We start from the raw sequence: 17,857 nt of genomic DNA, 5'->3' as shown, positions 1-17,857 counted from the left end.
GGAGAGGAAAGACCACTCTGAGCCCTTTGATTCTCAGTGATTTCTAATCAAAGTCAAATTAGCTTAAAAGCCAGAGCTTCCATCCAGACTCAGGCAGGTTGCATTAAACAGCTATTTTTCAGCAACTCTACACCGTCTGAGTGGGATGGCTTGTGCTGAAAATCAAGGGCATAAAACACACAAAGCTGAGTGAGGTTTGTTAAAAAAAGGGGGGCGGCGGGTGGGGGGGGGGGCAGTGCCATGTTGACTGGCTCGTTGGAAAGAAGGCTGCTGAAAGACACGATTAGAGATAGAGGAGAGGCGGATGTTAACTGCCTTTCCATACAAGGAGAGGGAGGGGGAGAAAAGAGGAGGAGGGTAACATGAGGAGATACAATAAGAGAAAGGGAGAGAGAGGGAGGGAGAGAGGGAGGGAGGGAGAGAGAGGGAGGAGGAAAGAAATTTGGAAGGAGATAAAGGGAGCCCACAGAGGGGTACAGGTCGATAACGCTACACCAGCCACGGCAGAGAAGAGCTGCGTCCTCCCTGTGCTACAGACGGATCCAACACAGGTAAACACACACACACACACACACACACACACACACACACACACACACACACACACACACACACACAACTTTTTGATCTAAAGAAACTCTTTTTTTTAACTTTTAATTAAAATATAATGATTTTATCAGCAAAAGTTCACAGAAGCCAGAATGCAATCAAAACTGCAGTCATCAGTTATTAACAGGCAATCAGATCATTAAATCTTTACGTTTAATGTAGGCGAATGTGTGTCAGTTATCAACATTAAAAGTTAGAGACAGTGTGGAAGGTTTGCCTTTGCCCTGACTTGCACAACATTTATGGTATTTATAGCCATTTCCACTGTATAAACAGGTCTGCATGAGTGTGTGTTTAAATCTGAAGAGATTTGGTTTTGACACGTATGACACAAACGCCATAAATAAAAAGACCCACATTTCCACTGGCAATAAGAAGGTAAGATCAGAGAGGATTAAGGTGGAACGAAAGAATAAATAAAACCCTGAAATATTTGTGTGAAGTATTTCAAGGAGGTACGTGTGTTTTTCCACCACTGACCTCATGCCGGTGTGGATCTCGAGCAAAAAATGCGAACAATAAAGTCTCTTTAAAACACAAACTCATGAAAATCTACCATTTTCACATGATTCATTCTGTTACAGCTCTGTTTATGTTCTGCTTCTTCTGTTGACGGTGTAGCGTCAGCAGTCACTGAACGCCGTCTCAACTTCTCTCTTTACAACATCTTGGTCGGATTTCCAAACTCCAGAGAGCATCGCATTAAGAGTGTGTGTGCGTGCATGCGTGTGCATGGATGAATGCAACAGACCACCAAACATGTGTGAAGAAAGAGTGTAATTCAAGGCAGATGGATGATGCGTCTTTTTCCTCCTCACAAACTATTAAATCCACAATTACCCAGTGAAAGATTAAAAAAGCAAATTACCTTCCTTGCTGAGTACTTGTTAAAAATGAGCCTCGTGTGCACAAATCTGTGCTTGTGTGTGCATACCTGAACGTCTGTGAGCTGGGGCGAGTGTTTGGATTATCTCTGCATGAGGTTGCTGTAACGGTGCATTAAAGATGCTCAAAGCAGATAGGCTTGTGTGTGCCGAAAAGCAAAATGAACATGGATTTGTCCAAGTGGACTGATGACAGCATGTTTGTGATTCAGTCTTGTGTGTCTGTACTGACAAAAAGGAAGTCTGTGAGCCATGAGAATTCAAGAAATGTGTCTTCAGTACGCCATCATGTCAGGGTGAGGAGTTCAAAAGGTCAGTCAGGGGGTTGAGTTTTTTTTTTTGAGGAAAAAGGATGTCCTCACAAACTTTCTCTCACTTAGGTCCAAGCTAGATCTCTTCAGAATAAAGATTTTCTACAGATAAGTCTTTTTGCTGCTCTAAATCCCACTTGTCATCATTCAAATCTTTGTAAGAACTTCAAAAACGGCCATGTTGGGGGATGAATTTTAATTCAAGTGACGCTTTGGGACAGCATCTGAATCTCCAGACGCCTCCTGCAGAGACATAAAGCTGGTGTCTGAGCACCGTGAGTCTCCACACTCAAGGTATTTTTATTGGTGGCAACTAAGCTGCGCCGTGGTTAATATGAATTTAACGGAGGCCGGCAATGATAAAACGCTCAGCAGCGTACAAGGCTGCGGTCAGAAAAGTGTCAGAGTTGGAGTTTTGCAGCTATGTCGGCAGAGTAATTCAATCCGACCTCTGGAAATAGACTTCAGGGACAATATGCGGCAGGTCATGGGTGTGATGTGTGTTGACGGTGAATGTGTGTGTATGTGCTGGTTGACTCAACCAAATTTAACTGTCTGCATTCTCCAGCTGCTTGGAGCTGCAGCTAGAGCGGAGAAACACAGGAAAAAGGCCCAAACCTCTGATTCTTCTAATAAAACAAGAAATACCTGATTTCCATTCAAAAAACAAACTTGTTTCAGCACTAAATGTAAAAAAAAAAAAAAGATTATTTTGCAATGTAGTTAAATTTTTTCTCTAATGGTGCACCGTGCATTAAAAACCTGATAAGTTTAGGATTAAGGTTTTGTGCGTGCATCCTCACATGCTGCACGGCCACAATGAAAACACATGGCGGCTTTTTTTTTTTTTTAAATATATATGAATCTCTGTTCAGGTGCCCCCTCCCCCCTTACCCTCCCTGCCTGTTAATAGAGTGCTAGTCTGACTCAGCAGCTGCTGGTCAGTAGATGGTCAGTCAGTGAGATCAGACAGAGTTTACATCCTTTTTCAGATGTCATACGTGTTGTTTTATTTCAGGGAGGCTCCCGATGAATTTCAACTGTTGTCCCGGAGCCAGCGGCTGGCTTTGGGTCAGCATGCGCTCAGTCCAGCCCAAAAGGAGTGTTCAAAAGCACGAGGGTCAGCGGGTTCACTCCACTTTGTTCTTAGATAAAAAGGTTGTGATGCGATATGAGGGCAGCAATGTGGAATTTTCCCCCCTTTTTAATATTTTCCAGGGTTGCCCAGGGTTTGGTTTCCTGAGCGTTCATGCTAGAATCCTTTAATGTGCCAGCTCAAGTGCCAAGTACTTCTGAGACAGCTATTGATTTCACACGTTTTACCACACAAAAACCCGCTTTAGGGGTAGCTTTTTAAAGAGTTTCTACAGGAAGCCCAGAGATCTCTTCCATGCCTGAGGAATAACATATTTTTCATCTCCCCGTTCCTCTCAGATGATGTCATCAGAGCACCTGACCTGTGGCTGGCTGCAGAAGCTGCTCATCGTGCTTGTGAAACTTTGTCTCACTTTTGCTGGGCCTTCGCGACCTCTCAACGGGACCGGCTGCACAGCCAAGAGTCCTGCTTCCTACATCCTCGTCTTTACAGGTCACTGGAGCCCGCAGGCCTTTCCAAAGCAGTATCCGCTGTTTCGACCCCCAGCGCAGTGGTCCAAACTCATAGGTGAGAATGACTTCAAGGGTTCCTGAGAAAACCTGGGTTTAAGCCAGAAGTGAGGGAAGCTAAAGAGCTCACTGAGGCAACAGCCGAACCTTTGCTTCACCCGATGATGAGGTTTAGGACATCATTATTAGCACATTCAGCACACAAACGCAGAAAGACATAAAAAAAACACCTTCCATCTAAAAGCTACCAGATGGCATTTGTCTTAGCTTCTCTAACTGCTGTCCAGCCACACCTTTAACGTTTCTCTATGTCTTCGACTCAATCCGACACTCCTTCCCACATTTCCGCTGGTTTACCACAGTGTTGGCGGTGAAGACCAGAGTGGTGGTTTTGGGGGCTGATGAATGTGGGTGATGATACTTGAGGTGTACTGGGTCAGACCACTTACCTCGGAGCCAGAATAAATAAAAAAAGTCGTTTCTTCTTCCCCTCCTGCTCTTTCAGACTTCTTAATTCTTTTTCCCCAACGTTATGGAGCCTCGGATGGCAGATGTTGAGAAACTGGTATATATAAATGTTAGGGCTGGGGCAGTAATGGCCTTGTCTGGTTTCCAGCTGTCCCATTGATGCCCCTTTACCCTGAAGGAGGAGGAGGATGCCCTACTTATCCCAAACTGAGACAGGCACCAGCAGTTCTGACACACTGGTAGTTATTTCCATTGGCATGGCGAGCAGAAGTCTTTGTCACAGAAGAAGAAAAAAACAAGATGGTGGGCTGTAGGGGACAAAAGGGAGGTTTTGGTATAGACTGATTGAGAACTAATGGCCGTGTGTAATGTGAATACCAATGGGGACATGTGGACGAGGACAACAGAGGACTGGAGTCAGGCCCAAAAAATACACAAGCAATTTAGAAAGAGTGAGCTTTGATGTCCTTGGTGGAGCTTGACTGTGACGCATTATCAAGTTTCAAGTTTTTGATGCGAGTGGGAAATTTGTTAGGATGGAAATGTAATTAAGTGCACAAGTAACGGCAGCGAGGGGAGAAACAAGATAGTGTGTGAAGTGTGCTGGGCAGGTTGTGTGTGTGTGTGGCTAAGTGTGTGTTCATACATGTGTCTGGACTGTTTAAGTTCAAATGCACAGTTTTGTGGGGGCAAGGCTTTACGCAGCCCTGGAAAGTGAGGTAAGGCAGAACCATCGGAGCGTTTGTCAGCGTGTTTCTGGCTAACCTTACTCTGCCCCCTAAACCACTGACCCAGACCAGCGCTCCAGAACCTGGGGTTCAAATCTAAAGCTGGGTCTTAATTTGACAGATTTCCCAGAAAGACACAACTACAAAATAAACGGGGAGAAAATGGTTCTGCTGGCATGGAGTGTACAAAAAGTATCAACATGGGTTTTCAGACTAGTTAAAGTAATTTTTGTCCTCCTTCTCCTGCCAGTAGCAGGATCCTGACCTACTTCCTGGCAGCTCCAGCCCCTGTTGTGGCTTCAGCAGAGATAGATGGAGAACGAACCCTTGCAATAATACATGCAGATGGACAATTCCATCAGAGTTATCAGCTTAAGTGCAGGAAGTAGGAAACAGTTGTAGAAATACACGTAGGCTCCACGGTGGAAATGATCTCACCATCTGGCTGAGGCTCTGTGGTGCTTCACTGACATTGACGAGGATTCTAGTGAATAAGCGTCTCACTCTCATCGTCTCCCCTTTCTTCATTTTCTTTCTTCCTTTTTAGCGGTCAGCCATAATCGCCATTTTAGGCTATGGGAGGAAGGCGCTTCAGCCAGTCCAGGAGTGCAGAGCTTTGCTGAACTTGGGCTGACGGTGGAGCTGATGAAGGCGGCCAAGGAGGCCAGGAAAAAACGTTCCGTCGGAGCCATGCACCGAACGGCTGGGATTCCTAACGGCATCGGGCACAGCTCCACGGAGGTGATCATGCAGCCTCGAAACCCACTGGTATGCTCGAGTAGAACTTGACAAAAATCTATACTTGTGTTAAAAAACAAACAGACAAACCAAGCTCTGGCAGCAGGAGTCTCACTCACCATCGGTTAGACCTCCACAACATGGTCCATCCGCTTCAAACTTTCTTCCATCATATTCCGTCAGGATGTTTAGCCCATGTGCATTTTCTCCTCCTCTGTGTAAACACGAAGCTAGCAGCCAGTTAGCTTAGCAGAAAGACCAGAAACACCTCCAGATCTTTCTGGTAAATGGTCTGTATTTGAACAGCAGCTTCTTAGGGTTCTACAGCCCCCCCAAGGTGCTTCACAACACAATCAGTCATCCAGCTACGACGGGACTCGCTGACGGAGGCAAGGCCTGCCAAACATCTGTCCCACCGACAACCTCCAGCCAGCAAGGCGGGTTTAGTGTCTTGCCAAAGGACACTTAACCAGCAGCATTCTCTAGTGGGATCCGGGTTGGAACCTGCAACCTTCCGATTACTACATGCTCCACCTCCTGAGCTACTGCTGTCCCTGCTGTCTGCGGAAAACAAAACAAATCCACCAGTTCCCCACTAATAATTTCTAATGTTGCTGAGCTATCGTCAACTTTCCAACTAAATACCTAACTAGAGACAGCGATAGCTACCAGACTTAACTAGTTATTTGCATTTAGCTACAATGCTAACCTAACATTTTTCCACCCTAACTTTATGTTTTGCATAAATACAACATTATGAAGTATTTACCACAAAAGTCAGAGCTTGAATAAGGAAATAACAAAACACACAACTCCGCTCAACCAGGTCAGTCAAACAAGTGAGGGAAGCGTGACTCACTGTAAGTGACCCAGGAGTACTATCCAATACGTATTAGTATTTTAAGCACAAGGGATGAGACACGGTTGAGAAACTATGTCTCACGGCTGGCCAGGGTACGCCGTAGGTGTTGTGGTTTGGGGCAGGAGTCTAACCCACGACATGCAGAGTCACAACACCGTACACAGATCGATGGAAAAGTAAAAAAGATTTTATTGATAAGGGGAACTGAGGGTATACTGGGAATTCCAGCGGATCAGGAAAAACGGTAACCAGGGTCTGGAGAGAGAGCAAACCAGAGGTGAGTCCATGGGAAATGGTCGAGGCAGGGATACTGAGAGGAGACTTACAGGGGATGATTAGGTTTGGGAAATGAGGGGAGGTTGAGAGCCGGGTGGATCCAGAGGGGAGTTGTTCTGAGCTGGAGAGGGAGCACAGGGTCCAAAGTGAGAGCGGGTCGGCCTGGGAGTTGGATGATGAACGTGACTGAATGCGGAGTCCAAGAGTCCTATGGAGGTGGAGCGAGTAATTCCAGATGAGCAGAGAACCTGAGGTGGGTGAGTCCAAAAAATGCAAAAATCACACTAGAGCCAAAAGTACACTAGAGAAGTTACGAGTAACCAAGAGAACTAGAGCGAAAGCTGGAAACTACCGAGTCGTAGTAATCATCCGGCGTGGTGTAGTGTTCAACATCTCTTTAAATAGTCGACCCGCTAATCAGCTGATCGGGTGCAGCTGCTGCTCCCTCTCCTGCAACACACTCAGAGATGGTTATGATGAGAGCGAGTACTCACCCCGGCTCACGGCAGTAGGATTCCCCCGGAGGAGCTGGCTCAAGTGTTGGGGAGGGGAGAGCCTGGTTCTCCCTGATTAGGCTACTGCCCCCACGACTCAACCCCAGATAAGAGGAGGAAAATGATGGATGATTTTTTAAACTTAACTTCCCTAATTTCAGCCTAACAACTATAAAACAATCTGTTTTATTTTCATATGTAGTTATATAACAACAGTGTTAGACAAAAGTTGGCTGTCAACACCTGTAGATCCTGCACTAGCGGGAAGTAGACATGTATAGGACTGGATGTGGCAGGTTTGTGATGAAGGTACAAATCCTAATACTCCATCTGGAGGCTTTGAGGCCGATATATATATATATATATATATTTATATCTATATCTATCTATCTATCTATCTATCTATCTATCTATATATCTATATATCTATATATATATATACATATATATATATATATATATATATATATATATATATATATATATATATATATATATATATATATATATATATATATATATATGTGTGTGTATATACAACCATCTAAATAGTGTAAGCTAACACATTAGACTTTATTTTAGGCTTTGACTTTCTTCACTGTTGGCTCTGGAGGATGATATGGCAACTGTATTAATTCTACCAACAGGTTTGAGTTTTTATTGTAGTTCTGAGCTTTAGGCCAAGGCTTCAACAGATGTGAAAGATTTTGATGAATGGCACTGTTGAAAACTGACATTCATAGAACTAAACCTATCATTTACAGCCGATAAATGAGAGGAAAGACTGCGAAACGGAAAGGTGTGTGTGTTCATCGGAGCTTTAAGAAGTACAATCATGTTTAAATGTCTGTGTCCTACATTAGTTCTCTGTTTGCACAACTACTTGAACCTGACGTCATAAGAAATCATAAATAAGATTGTCAGAGGGCATTTTTGGCAAGTGCTGGTCAAAACCAGCATCTCATTAGCTTGTCTTCTGCTCTGTCTGTGGTTGTCTGTTTTTAGATCTGCGGTCCAAACAGAAAAAAATAAAATATTGTGTGTTTGTGTTGGACGTGACTGAATAATAAAATCCTGTTCACATCATCGTCTCATGTGGCGGTGCCTCTCTGCTGTTGCGCTCTCATTTATTATAAATGTCATATTCTTCTCTTGAACCCAACAAAATCATTCAGATGAAATGCCCCAAGAATGCCAAACACACACAACCCCTATTTCCATATTCATAAGCTGTCTGCTTTGTTAAATGTGTAACTCGAAACAGATGGAAAAGACAAAAATATCAGTGCTGTTTAAAATGTGAGAGAATGAAACAGAGCAGGGGCTTAAAGGTGCTGCTGAACTTGGTTGCATACTTTATACCAAGATTTCACGCAGTAGAAGAAAAGTGCGAGGGATTGCTGAAGCGCTGGATACATTGACATAATTTTCACTTCAGAAGTGGGGGGGACCCGGGGGGGGGGGGGGGGGGGTATCTTTGCAGTATAAACTCATGGGAAACAGGCTTCAACATAAACGGTTGTTTTCCGCTTGGTCCTAGAGCTCAACCAGTGTCAATTAAATATAGCGTAATATTGTTTTTGGATGGTAAAAAGTGCAGGGGTCAAAACTTGACTTTGGAAAAAGTGGGGGAGAACATGTCCCCCCCCCCCCCCCCCCCAAAAAAAAAATTACGTCCATGGCTGAATAACCGTTTGCATCAGAGGTTCTCTTGGTCCTGCATGTTAAAAAGCACCACTGAGAAATACCCCAGATGACTTGTTGGAAACGCTTGTTTCAGGGTGAAAGAGCAGAGAAAGGAGCCAGCTGAGATGGTTTGGGCATTAGACTCCTAGACGCCTCCGTGGAGATGTGTTTCCTGCATGTCCTGTCAGCAGGCCCCTGGGTTGGATCTCCATGTTGGCTAGGGAAGCCCTTGGGATCCAACCAGTGGAGCAGGTAGAGGTTGCTGGAGAAAGAAAGGGGGGTTGGGACCTCTTTGCTGCTACCCCTACAATCCAGACTCAGAGAAGCGGGTGGAAACGGACGGCCAGAACAGGGACAAAGAACAAAACGGATTCTGATTTGTCTCTTCGTTGTAGCTCCTGTCCCAGAAGCTCTGCCTGCCCAGGTCAGCTCCATCCTTTCTAAACCTCACACACCATTGGAATGGAAGCTGAACTCAGATCCTCAAATAGAAGTCTACAAGTGAAGCAGCATTTTTAAACTGTCTGGTTCCTGGTCACCCACCACCTCACTATGCTGGGACCCCAACTCCAATTCCTTTATGAGATCATCCATCAGGAAATGCTCATCGTTCAGTAGACTTTCTGTCACACTGAACAGGAGACAGACTGGACGCACATGCACTCATGCAGGCTCCTGCATTTTAAAGCCACAAGTCCCTATGTGTGTGTGTGTGTGTGTGTGTGTGTGTGTGTGTGTGTGTGTGTGTGTGTGTGTGTGTGTGTGTGTGTGTGTGTGTGTGTGTTATGTCAGGCTCTTTGCATTTATTGTCCTGGCTAATGCTGCAGCGATTCCTGCTATTTGATCCATCCTGCTCTCAGATCATTGTCCACACCAGGAGTACTTTAGTCTGCAAGGACAGTTTAGAAAGAACTAAAGGATGATGCAGCGATTTTCCAACATGGAGGTTCCACTAAAGGGTGAATTTAGCCTGAGAGATAGAAATGGTTTTGTGTTAAGGTGTACTGGCTGGACTTGCTTCACAGCACTAAATGTGTATTTCTAAGTACAGTGTTCAGGTATGGACCTCCTTTGTGGAACACGTCCAGTTTTAGCAGACCAGCTGACATTTCTTGTGTGTGCACTTTGCTTTTTCGTATTTAACCCTCTTATGGATAAATTGTGACAAACTCAGCCGTGATTATTTATTTACTAAATGTTTATTTTCCAGGCACGGTGTGTAATATTTGGATTTAGTTAGTCCAACACGCATTTTGATCTTCAGACTTATTTTTATGCTATTGATACGGTTAAATGACATTTTTTCTGTTCCATACTCGGCCAGCAGATGGCGGTGTATGGACTGACACACTAGTATCCATGGTGGTTTATGAGCAAGTATACTATCAACAAAACATGTGAAAACAGCTTCTGATAAGTAGCAAAGATCATCTGTAAGAGCCATGAAATAACCACAGTCAGCGTTTGACTGTTTATTCTGTTTGCTTTGAACTAGCTGTTGACTGGTTCTCCATCCCTGTTTGCTGTCCCTGTCTAACAGCTGTCTCTGATGGTGAAGATGATCCCCAGTCCTGACTGGTTTGTCGGTGTGAATAGTTTGAATCTTTGTGAGGGTAACCAGTGGAAACAGGAGGTGAGCGTCGACCTCAAGCCCTACGACGCGGGGACAGACAGCGGATTCACGTTCTCCTCTCCAAACTTCCCCACCAGCCCCCAAGAAAACATCACACAGGTACAATCTCCATGAGGAAACCATCTGTTGATTTCTGCTGCCGCTTTAATTCTGCAGCACTCATCTAATTCTCAGAATAAGCAGTGAGGTAACAGAACATCAGTCTTAGCTGTCTCCACGAAATAATTGCTGGCAGATCCTCATATGATTTTAGTCAGAGGAGCCCCCCCCTTACGCAATAGACTATCCATTCTTGTCCACGTGTTTCCATTCTACTGAGAATCTGCTGGCTTCTCTAACAAAGTGCTCTCTGCTGCAGATCACCTCTCAGATGCCAAACCACCCAGCTAACTCATTCTTCTACCCTCGACTGAAGGAGCTCCCACCCATCGCCAGCGTAAAGATAACCCGGCAGCATGGATCGCCAGATCGTCACAACACCCTCTCCAATCACATTCTGCCCAACTCCATCAGCCCCCAGCGCTTCTCAGGTAGGAGCACAGAAATCCCTCAAGTAGACAGGTGACCCAGTCCAGAACTGCAGTCAGAGACTTCTCCGCAGAGGTTGATCTGGAAAAGCGTTCCCAGAGGACTCAGCGTGACTTTAGATATTAAAATCAAATTGTGACGTCTGGTAAATCTAGCAATAATCTTGTGCTTTAGGAGGATTACTGTGCAAGCACGCCTTGTCTCCGCAGCGCGTCTAATTCCCTCATCGCTCTTCTCATCAACACAGTGACACCTTTAGACTGTGAAGTCTCTCTCTGGTCGTCTTGGGGCCTGTGTCTGGGACCCTGCTCCACAGGAGGAGTTCGCCATCGCACACGCTACATCATGCTGCGGCCGGCAAACGCTGGCATCCCCTGCCCCGAGCTGGAGGAACAGGCTGAATGCATGCCCCACAGCTGTATGAAGAAACGCCAGTAGCCTCCTGCTCAGGAGGCCAATGAATGCTCACATCACCACTGGTGCATCTTCAGCAGCCGTCCGACACGGCAGGCCATCGTTTTGTCTTAGTCGGTTACACACCTACAAGAGTGTGTTTTAGTGGCAAGAAGAGGGAACAGAAATATGTTGGATTAACTGTTGGATGGTGTCAGGGCTTGAGATAAAACGTTCACGTCTAATAAATGTTTTTATATTGCTGGACAATCCCATTGACTAAGAAGATCAGACAGTTTGTAAAATGTAAATAAAAACGTGATTCAATAACTTGTAAATGGTAATGATACATAGATCACATATGACATGTTAATTAATTGTAGAAATAGTTGTTTCTTTTTCTTTCCTTTTTGAATGTATACTCATTCTTATTTTGGTGAGAGCAGCACATCAACAAATGTTTAAACAGGAAAAACGAGACACGTTTACAAAAGTATTCTGAAAACAATGACATGTGAGTTTAAACAATAGAACTAATGGCGTGATCCTTTCATCAGTAGGTTGATGGCGATCTTCTCCCACTCTTGTGTGAATGCAGAGACGTATACACAGATATCTCCACAGTGAGGTCCTTGCACATTCTGCATGCCTTGCAGGCATTAGTTTACATAGATCTCCTGCTTGGCTTGTGAAGCTCTTTCAAAATAACCCTAAGCCCTGATTTATAAATATCTTAGTCACAAGAATGGACTAAAAAGCAAAGATGCACAAGAACAATGTGCAGATTATTTGAAGAAAGTCAGACAAATGTGTGTTGTGTCATCTTTTTTATATTTTATTGTTATGATTTTGTTCATCATTTAACTGGAATAAATAATTTGATTTTTTTTAACAAAAAGGTAACTTAGGTCACACTTTTTTCACATATAATTTACAAGAAAGATTTATTTTTATCCAATGAAGCCAAAGTCTGAGTATTTGCTCCAATAAAAACTACAAACCAAATATGCACGGATGCTTATTTTATAACTTCCATTTCATCCAAAACTTCATTAATATGATATTTTTTAGCCTGGCAGACCAGAATAAATAAACATATTTTTCAGGTAGGCTAGTAATTTTTAGTTCTAGGCTTTGACAAAATCTGACCTTTTTGCAACACTGACTGAAAATGGTGGCTCCCCCTAGCGGTCAAAGCCGATAACTACTGACACCACTGCAGCAACACGAAATCTGCCAAAGATAACCTTTATAATAAAACACGAGTATAATCCGATTCTAATGGAAACCTCCAAACATACTTTACTGTAAAACAAATTTGTGTTAAATGTTAATGAAACTGACATATTACCAAAAAAACTATCAACATTATTTTATTATTATTAATTATTTCCTCCATTTGAAACATCAGCCTATGTTAATAAACTGATGTTAAAAGTATAAAATTATATTTTTTAAAATACATTTAGAAGTGACCATGGACAAAATAACACAGGAGATGTAGTGCACACCTCCACCACTAAGTGTCACTGTTTCCCCACTATTGCTCCGTGTCCGCAGTGCTGCCAGTCTACCAAGAGGAGTGCGTTTGATTGTTACAGGGCTCAATGGCGGACAGAGCTGGGTAGTCAGTCGTGTTACCACCGAGGACAAAAACGTTTCCACTGGATGAACTGCTGACGTGACTCGGTCCGCCGCTGCGTGTCTCCAGGTGCAGCGGCCGAAACGAGCCCCTCGGTGCATCTACGTAAAGAACAAAAGGCAGCCGCAGCAGGTTTTTGATCGCCTTTCTTAACATTAGCTCTCTTGAGTTCCCATCCCGAGCGGAGAAGTTAAACTGTTCATGGTGGCTCACTGAAGGCGAGCAAACATGGGGGACTCTCTCGAATTGATCGGGAAGCGTCTGATTTTGCTCCTGGACGACGGCAGGCCAGCGAATGGATCCGAGGCGGAGCAGGCTGTCTGGGCCCGGGACTGGCTCCGAGGAACGGTGCGGGCGGTGAGCGTCATCGGCCTGGCCGCTCCGGAGGTTAGCAAAGGAGGAGAGGCGACAACAACAAGCCCAGCTGCAGGGCTGACGGTCAGTATTTATAAACAAATGGTGCTGGATCACGCAACTAAATATAAATGAGTCCGTATACTTGAAACGCGTGTTTGATGCTAGTTGAGCTTTAAACCCAGCCGAGCGGGCGTTTACACGCTAGAAACACTAGCACCCGCTCCCCCCCTCAGCCGCAGTCAGGCTGGGAGGAGAAGCCAAAATCGAGGACGGGGATTTTCTGGCCTTTGCTTTGTTCGCCTTTTTAGCTTCTAGGCATCCAACAACATCAGTTCCTACTTTGCAGCCCACACTGCTCACGAGAGAAATACTAGACATAAGTACCCGTGAAAAACGCTCCAATAAATCAGCTGGAAATAATAAACAAGCAGAACAAAACGGATGTCCGCGCGACCTAGTAGTGTTAGTTTAGTTATTAGGCCATGAGTTTATATAGAGGCGAACAGAAGTCGTTAGAACTTTATTGGTGAGTCCAGATTGTTAATTATTATGTTAAGTTTCAATTTGATAGACAATTGAAATCTAATTAACTCAGAGTCCTTAAGCTATGTTGAATAAACGCATTGGGTTGCTTTATTATTGAGTGGTTGACCTGTATCACAGATACCAATTCAGCAACACCTGATGTGTCCATTTAAGTGTTGAAAGCTTGGTTAAACTATTTAAGCTAATCATTATTTTGAAAAGTTTCTAGAGGGGAGAATTGTTATTAATATTATTTAGTTAGGCTATTTGTCCTCGAATGGTTTTCTGCTGAAGGTTTTGATAAAGTTCACTTTTTGTCAAAAATGACATTTAAATAAGTCTGAGGGTCTAATAGTGAACTTAATTTGGTTACTTTTGATGAATCTCAAAATTATTTCAGGTGGATGACAGAATATCAACATAACATAACTCTGTGTCTCTCAGCTTTTCCTTTCAGGTGTCTCCTCGTAAATAACCAAGTTCCTCTTGGTAATAATCATTCTGGTGTCTGGTTAGTTGTATTGTAGAACCTCTAGACTTCAATAAAGTACAACTTTGTGGAACATTCATACACTTTCTAACCTGCATCTAGATCTTTGCTTTAAGACTTTGTGTCTTTATTATTTCTAAAAGTGTAGAACCTGTTATCAATCACGTCATCTGACATCGACAATCACATTTTCGTTTCAGACAAATATAAATAGGATCCAGAAATTCAATTAAGCATAAAGCCCAAGGGCAGTCTGGGTGGATCCTAATGAAACAAGTGGAACCTAAAGCGCTCCGATTAAACTAAAAAGTAGTAAATAAATAAAAAATGTATAGAAAGCTGAAAAAAAAACCTGGAAATTTGGAAAGTGAAGCAAAACAAATGAGCCTACCATTAAAACAGGTGATTCTAAACACTTCTACACCACTAATATCCTTTTTAACGTCTTTCTTTGAAAGTTCAGGTTAACATTATTTTCATATTAGTTACCCGGGGTCTCATTTATCAGACATTGCGTAGAATCCTTACTAAAACCGTACTTAAGCTCAGCAAAAAAAATTTACTTACGCCAAGTAGGTTTGTGATCTATCAAACACGGAGTACGCACAGCTGCACACAATCTCCGCTTCATAAATCAGAAACTATCTAGAAAGTTTCTCAGCTGCTTTTTAGTCACATCCTCCCCTCACTTACTGCCATAAATAGTCAATGCAAAGTGCCTTGTGGATCTCATGCATATACATAAGTCGGCTGTTGCGTCGCTCCACCAATGACATGGCGACCGTAGATCAAGGCAGATCAAGGAAGCCTATTTCACAGAAGCGGAAAATCAGGAAGTTGTGGGTGAGGTGGAGAAATGAAAGGAAGTGCTTTTGCAAAACAAGAGAAAATCCACGGAGTGGCACAGCGTTGCTGAAGCTGTCAATGTTGTGAATTCTTCAGAGAGATCTGTGGCGGATATAAAAAAAATGGTCCAATTGGGATCCGATCCCAAGACTCCCAGGTGAAAGTCGCACTCGCTAACCAGTCACCCAAACAGAGATCTCCCTTGTCCAAGTAGCCAGGACGCATGATCAATCGGGTCACAGTGACAGGACACACACTGTCACAGACGCATGACATTCTGTCTCAATCTGTCCCCTACTGATGTTCTGCATTCTGTATTCTGCACTTCAGGCTGTGTGTGTGTGAGAGAGTGCACGCATGTGTGTGAGTGTGTGTGTGTGTGTGTGTGGGGGGGGGGTCTTGTTCTGTGTGAAAACGAAGCAGTACAAGTGATAATGCTGCAGGATTTCATAATTGTATCCTCAGCAGCAGCACTGTGCTCTCCATGTCCAACATGTGCGTAAGCCAGGTCCTTAGTCAACTTAAAGTTACGCAAATTTTTCTGCAAAGTTTTCTTTTATAAATACCAAAATTTGCATGGAAAGTTGCTTACGCAGTTTTCCTACCCCGTTTTGTGCGTATGCAAGCTTGATAAATGAGGTCCCTGGAACTTACACTCCCCTGTTTAGCTGGTACCTTTTAAATGGTCAAACTAATAAGTCAGATTGGTTTGTCTAAAATATTTCTGTACAAAATAACTAGAGATTTTTTCCTTTCACTGACTATAATTTTTCTAACTTTTAAAAGCAGCTGCTTAATGTAACACGACACGGGCACGTCTGATTTTGAAACTAATGTACGTACGTACGTACTATGTCACGGTTCAACACCAGATTGTTTAAGATTTCTTAGGCTAATTTTTACTTTCTGGTGTTTTTTATTTTTACGCATGGATTGATCTCAAGCATTTCAAGTCAGAAAAACGACTGAGATCTAAAGTTTTGTCATCTGCTAGAAAAACAAGTTTTTTCTTTTCTTAAAATTATTTTTCTTGGATGGTTGACTCTAGTTTGTTGAGATGGTAGCGATCCAGTTTTATGGCGGCAGAAACTTGTTTTGTTTTGAATTTAGCAGAATGGTCGTCCGAGCATGACGGCATTTGTGAATGCTGTGCAGGTGGCTGCTACCAAGTTAGCATTAGTACTCTATGGTCAAATTTCACTAACAAAATCAATGGAAAATCTCACACACTGACCCATTTTTGTTCAAATTTAATCCAAACCAGAATTTAAACTAAGTTTCAGAAAGGAAAAATAAGTATTTGTGTTTTATTACAGCAAAAGGAGGATCTTTGTTGATATTTTGTCATCTTTGTGTACGCGCAAGTGACTGTGTGCTAAAAATAAACACAGCCTGCTAGAAGTACGCGACTTAGACTTTTAAGAGAGTTAGCGGGCAAATCCCCGACATATGAACACTTTAACGCCTACAGACAGGAGAAAGTTTCGAGAGAAGCTTCAAATCTGTACTGAAGACAACACTGAAGTTATTTAAAGCCTGCCGCAAACGAGAGCAATCTGCTGAGCAATTAAATACTTGAATGAACAACATGAGCATCACAAACTGTCCGTTGCAGCAAGAATCCAAGGTTTCTTCGGACAATCCGGGTCGTCCACTATCATCTCTCATATTTTACTCATTTATAGAGGAAATCCCAATAAAACTTTTATCAAGCCTCCCATGGGCTGAACCATCAACCACACAGCAAGAATATCTGTGACGCTAAATCCTGCTCCAAACTTACAAAACAATCGAATTTTGGACAAAATACACTGTTTCTTGCCACACAATATCATGATGCAACGCGAGAAACATAAACATTGATGTCACAAAATATTCTCCTTTAAAAACAAGACTGCTTGCACCAAGGAGGATTTCACTGATGAACTTTAAACAAGTTCTCCAACTATGTTTTGGTCCAATGCCTGACCCCCTTGATGTCAAAGTTGTGTTTTTACTTTAATATTAAAACAAAACCAAGCAACCCAAAAGTCTGATTAGATTTAGACCACATGGAAACCTGACAAAGTGACAGAATAAGCCTCTTTTCAATGAAACATAAAACACATCAGATATTTTTGTCTGTGGCGTTAAAAATACACTTCTGTTACTGGTGAACGGTCAGGGGCAGTCATCAATGGCCCTTCCATCTGTAGGGGAACCAGCTTTCATTTATAGGCTTGTAAGTCTCAAACCACATTAGTGGAAAATCCAAAGCAAAAATTCCCTGCAGGTACAGTTTGAACACATGCTGGTTGGAGATGGAGGCTCGCTGAGCATCAAAGACAACACAGACACACGGACTTTTCAGGAAAATCAATGGAACTTTATGGAGAAAGCCACTATTCTGCTCATCCAAACAGATTTTATAGTGTTGAACTCTAAAAGCTGCGTTCAAACGTTAAAATATTAGATATTTTAGCTAATGATACACCGTTATAAAATTTTTGGCCTGATACGATATCTGATAGCCGATACTGATATACTGACATAATTGCTTCTAAAATCAGCAGATTTTTTATAGAATGAAAATTATTGAAGCTGAATTTACGTCATTATGTACACACAACACACACATTCACGGTTATGAAATGATTTCATTCACTGTTCACAGGATTAAACAATTACACATCAGGCAGCCGAATCAGGCGATGGTGTAGAGAGGTCCTCCCAGGAAGCGAAGACCAATGGCGAAACTTAGAGGAGGAGGAGAGCAGACACAGGGCACTTCAAAGTAGACACA

At 43.0% G+C, this 17,857-nt stretch overlaps 2 protein-coding genes across 6 annotated transcripts in view; both read left to right on the top strand.

The window, feature by feature from the left end:
- The first annotated feature begins 319 nt into the window (after positions 1-319).
- spon2a (spondin 2a, extracellular matrix protein) lies at positions 320-11,397 on the top strand. The gene is made up of 6 exons (XM_015943962.3): positions 320-551; positions 3,239-3,467; positions 5,153-5,373; positions 10,202-10,393; positions 10,653-10,824; positions 11,070-11,397. The coding sequence occupies exons 1-6, from the start codon at positions 363-365 to the stop codon at positions 11,258-11,260; spliced, it is 1,194 nt and encodes a 397-aa protein (XP_015799448.3). The 5' UTR covers positions 320-362; the 3' UTR covers positions 11,261-11,397.
- Positions 11,398-12,875: 1,478 nt separating this feature from the next.
- Positions 12,876-17,857, top strand: part of kdm3b (lysine (K)-specific demethylase 3B) — a 29,242-nt gene continuing 24,260 nt past the window's right edge. For all 5 annotated transcript variants that reach the window (XM_070552241.1, XM_070552248.1, XM_070552239.1 and 2 more), the window contains exon 1: positions 12,876-13,295. In XM_070552241.1, coding sequence (XP_070408342.1) covers positions 13,086-13,295 — 210 coding nt within the window. In that variant the 5' untranslated portion in view covers positions 12,876-13,085. The remainder of the gene's footprint in view (positions 13,296-17,857) is intronic.

Source organism: Nothobranchius furzeri, chromosome 1 (genome assembly GCF_043380555.1).
Source record: "Nothobranchius furzeri strain GRZ-AD chromosome 1, NfurGRZ-RIMD1, whole genome shotgun sequence".
In the NCBI taxonomy this organism is placed as follows: Eukaryota; Metazoa; Chordata; class Actinopteri; order Cyprinodontiformes; family Nothobranchiidae; genus Nothobranchius; species Nothobranchius furzeri.
Note: the sequence above shows the minus strand (reverse complement) of the source record. Positions and strands in the feature narration are given on the sequence as shown.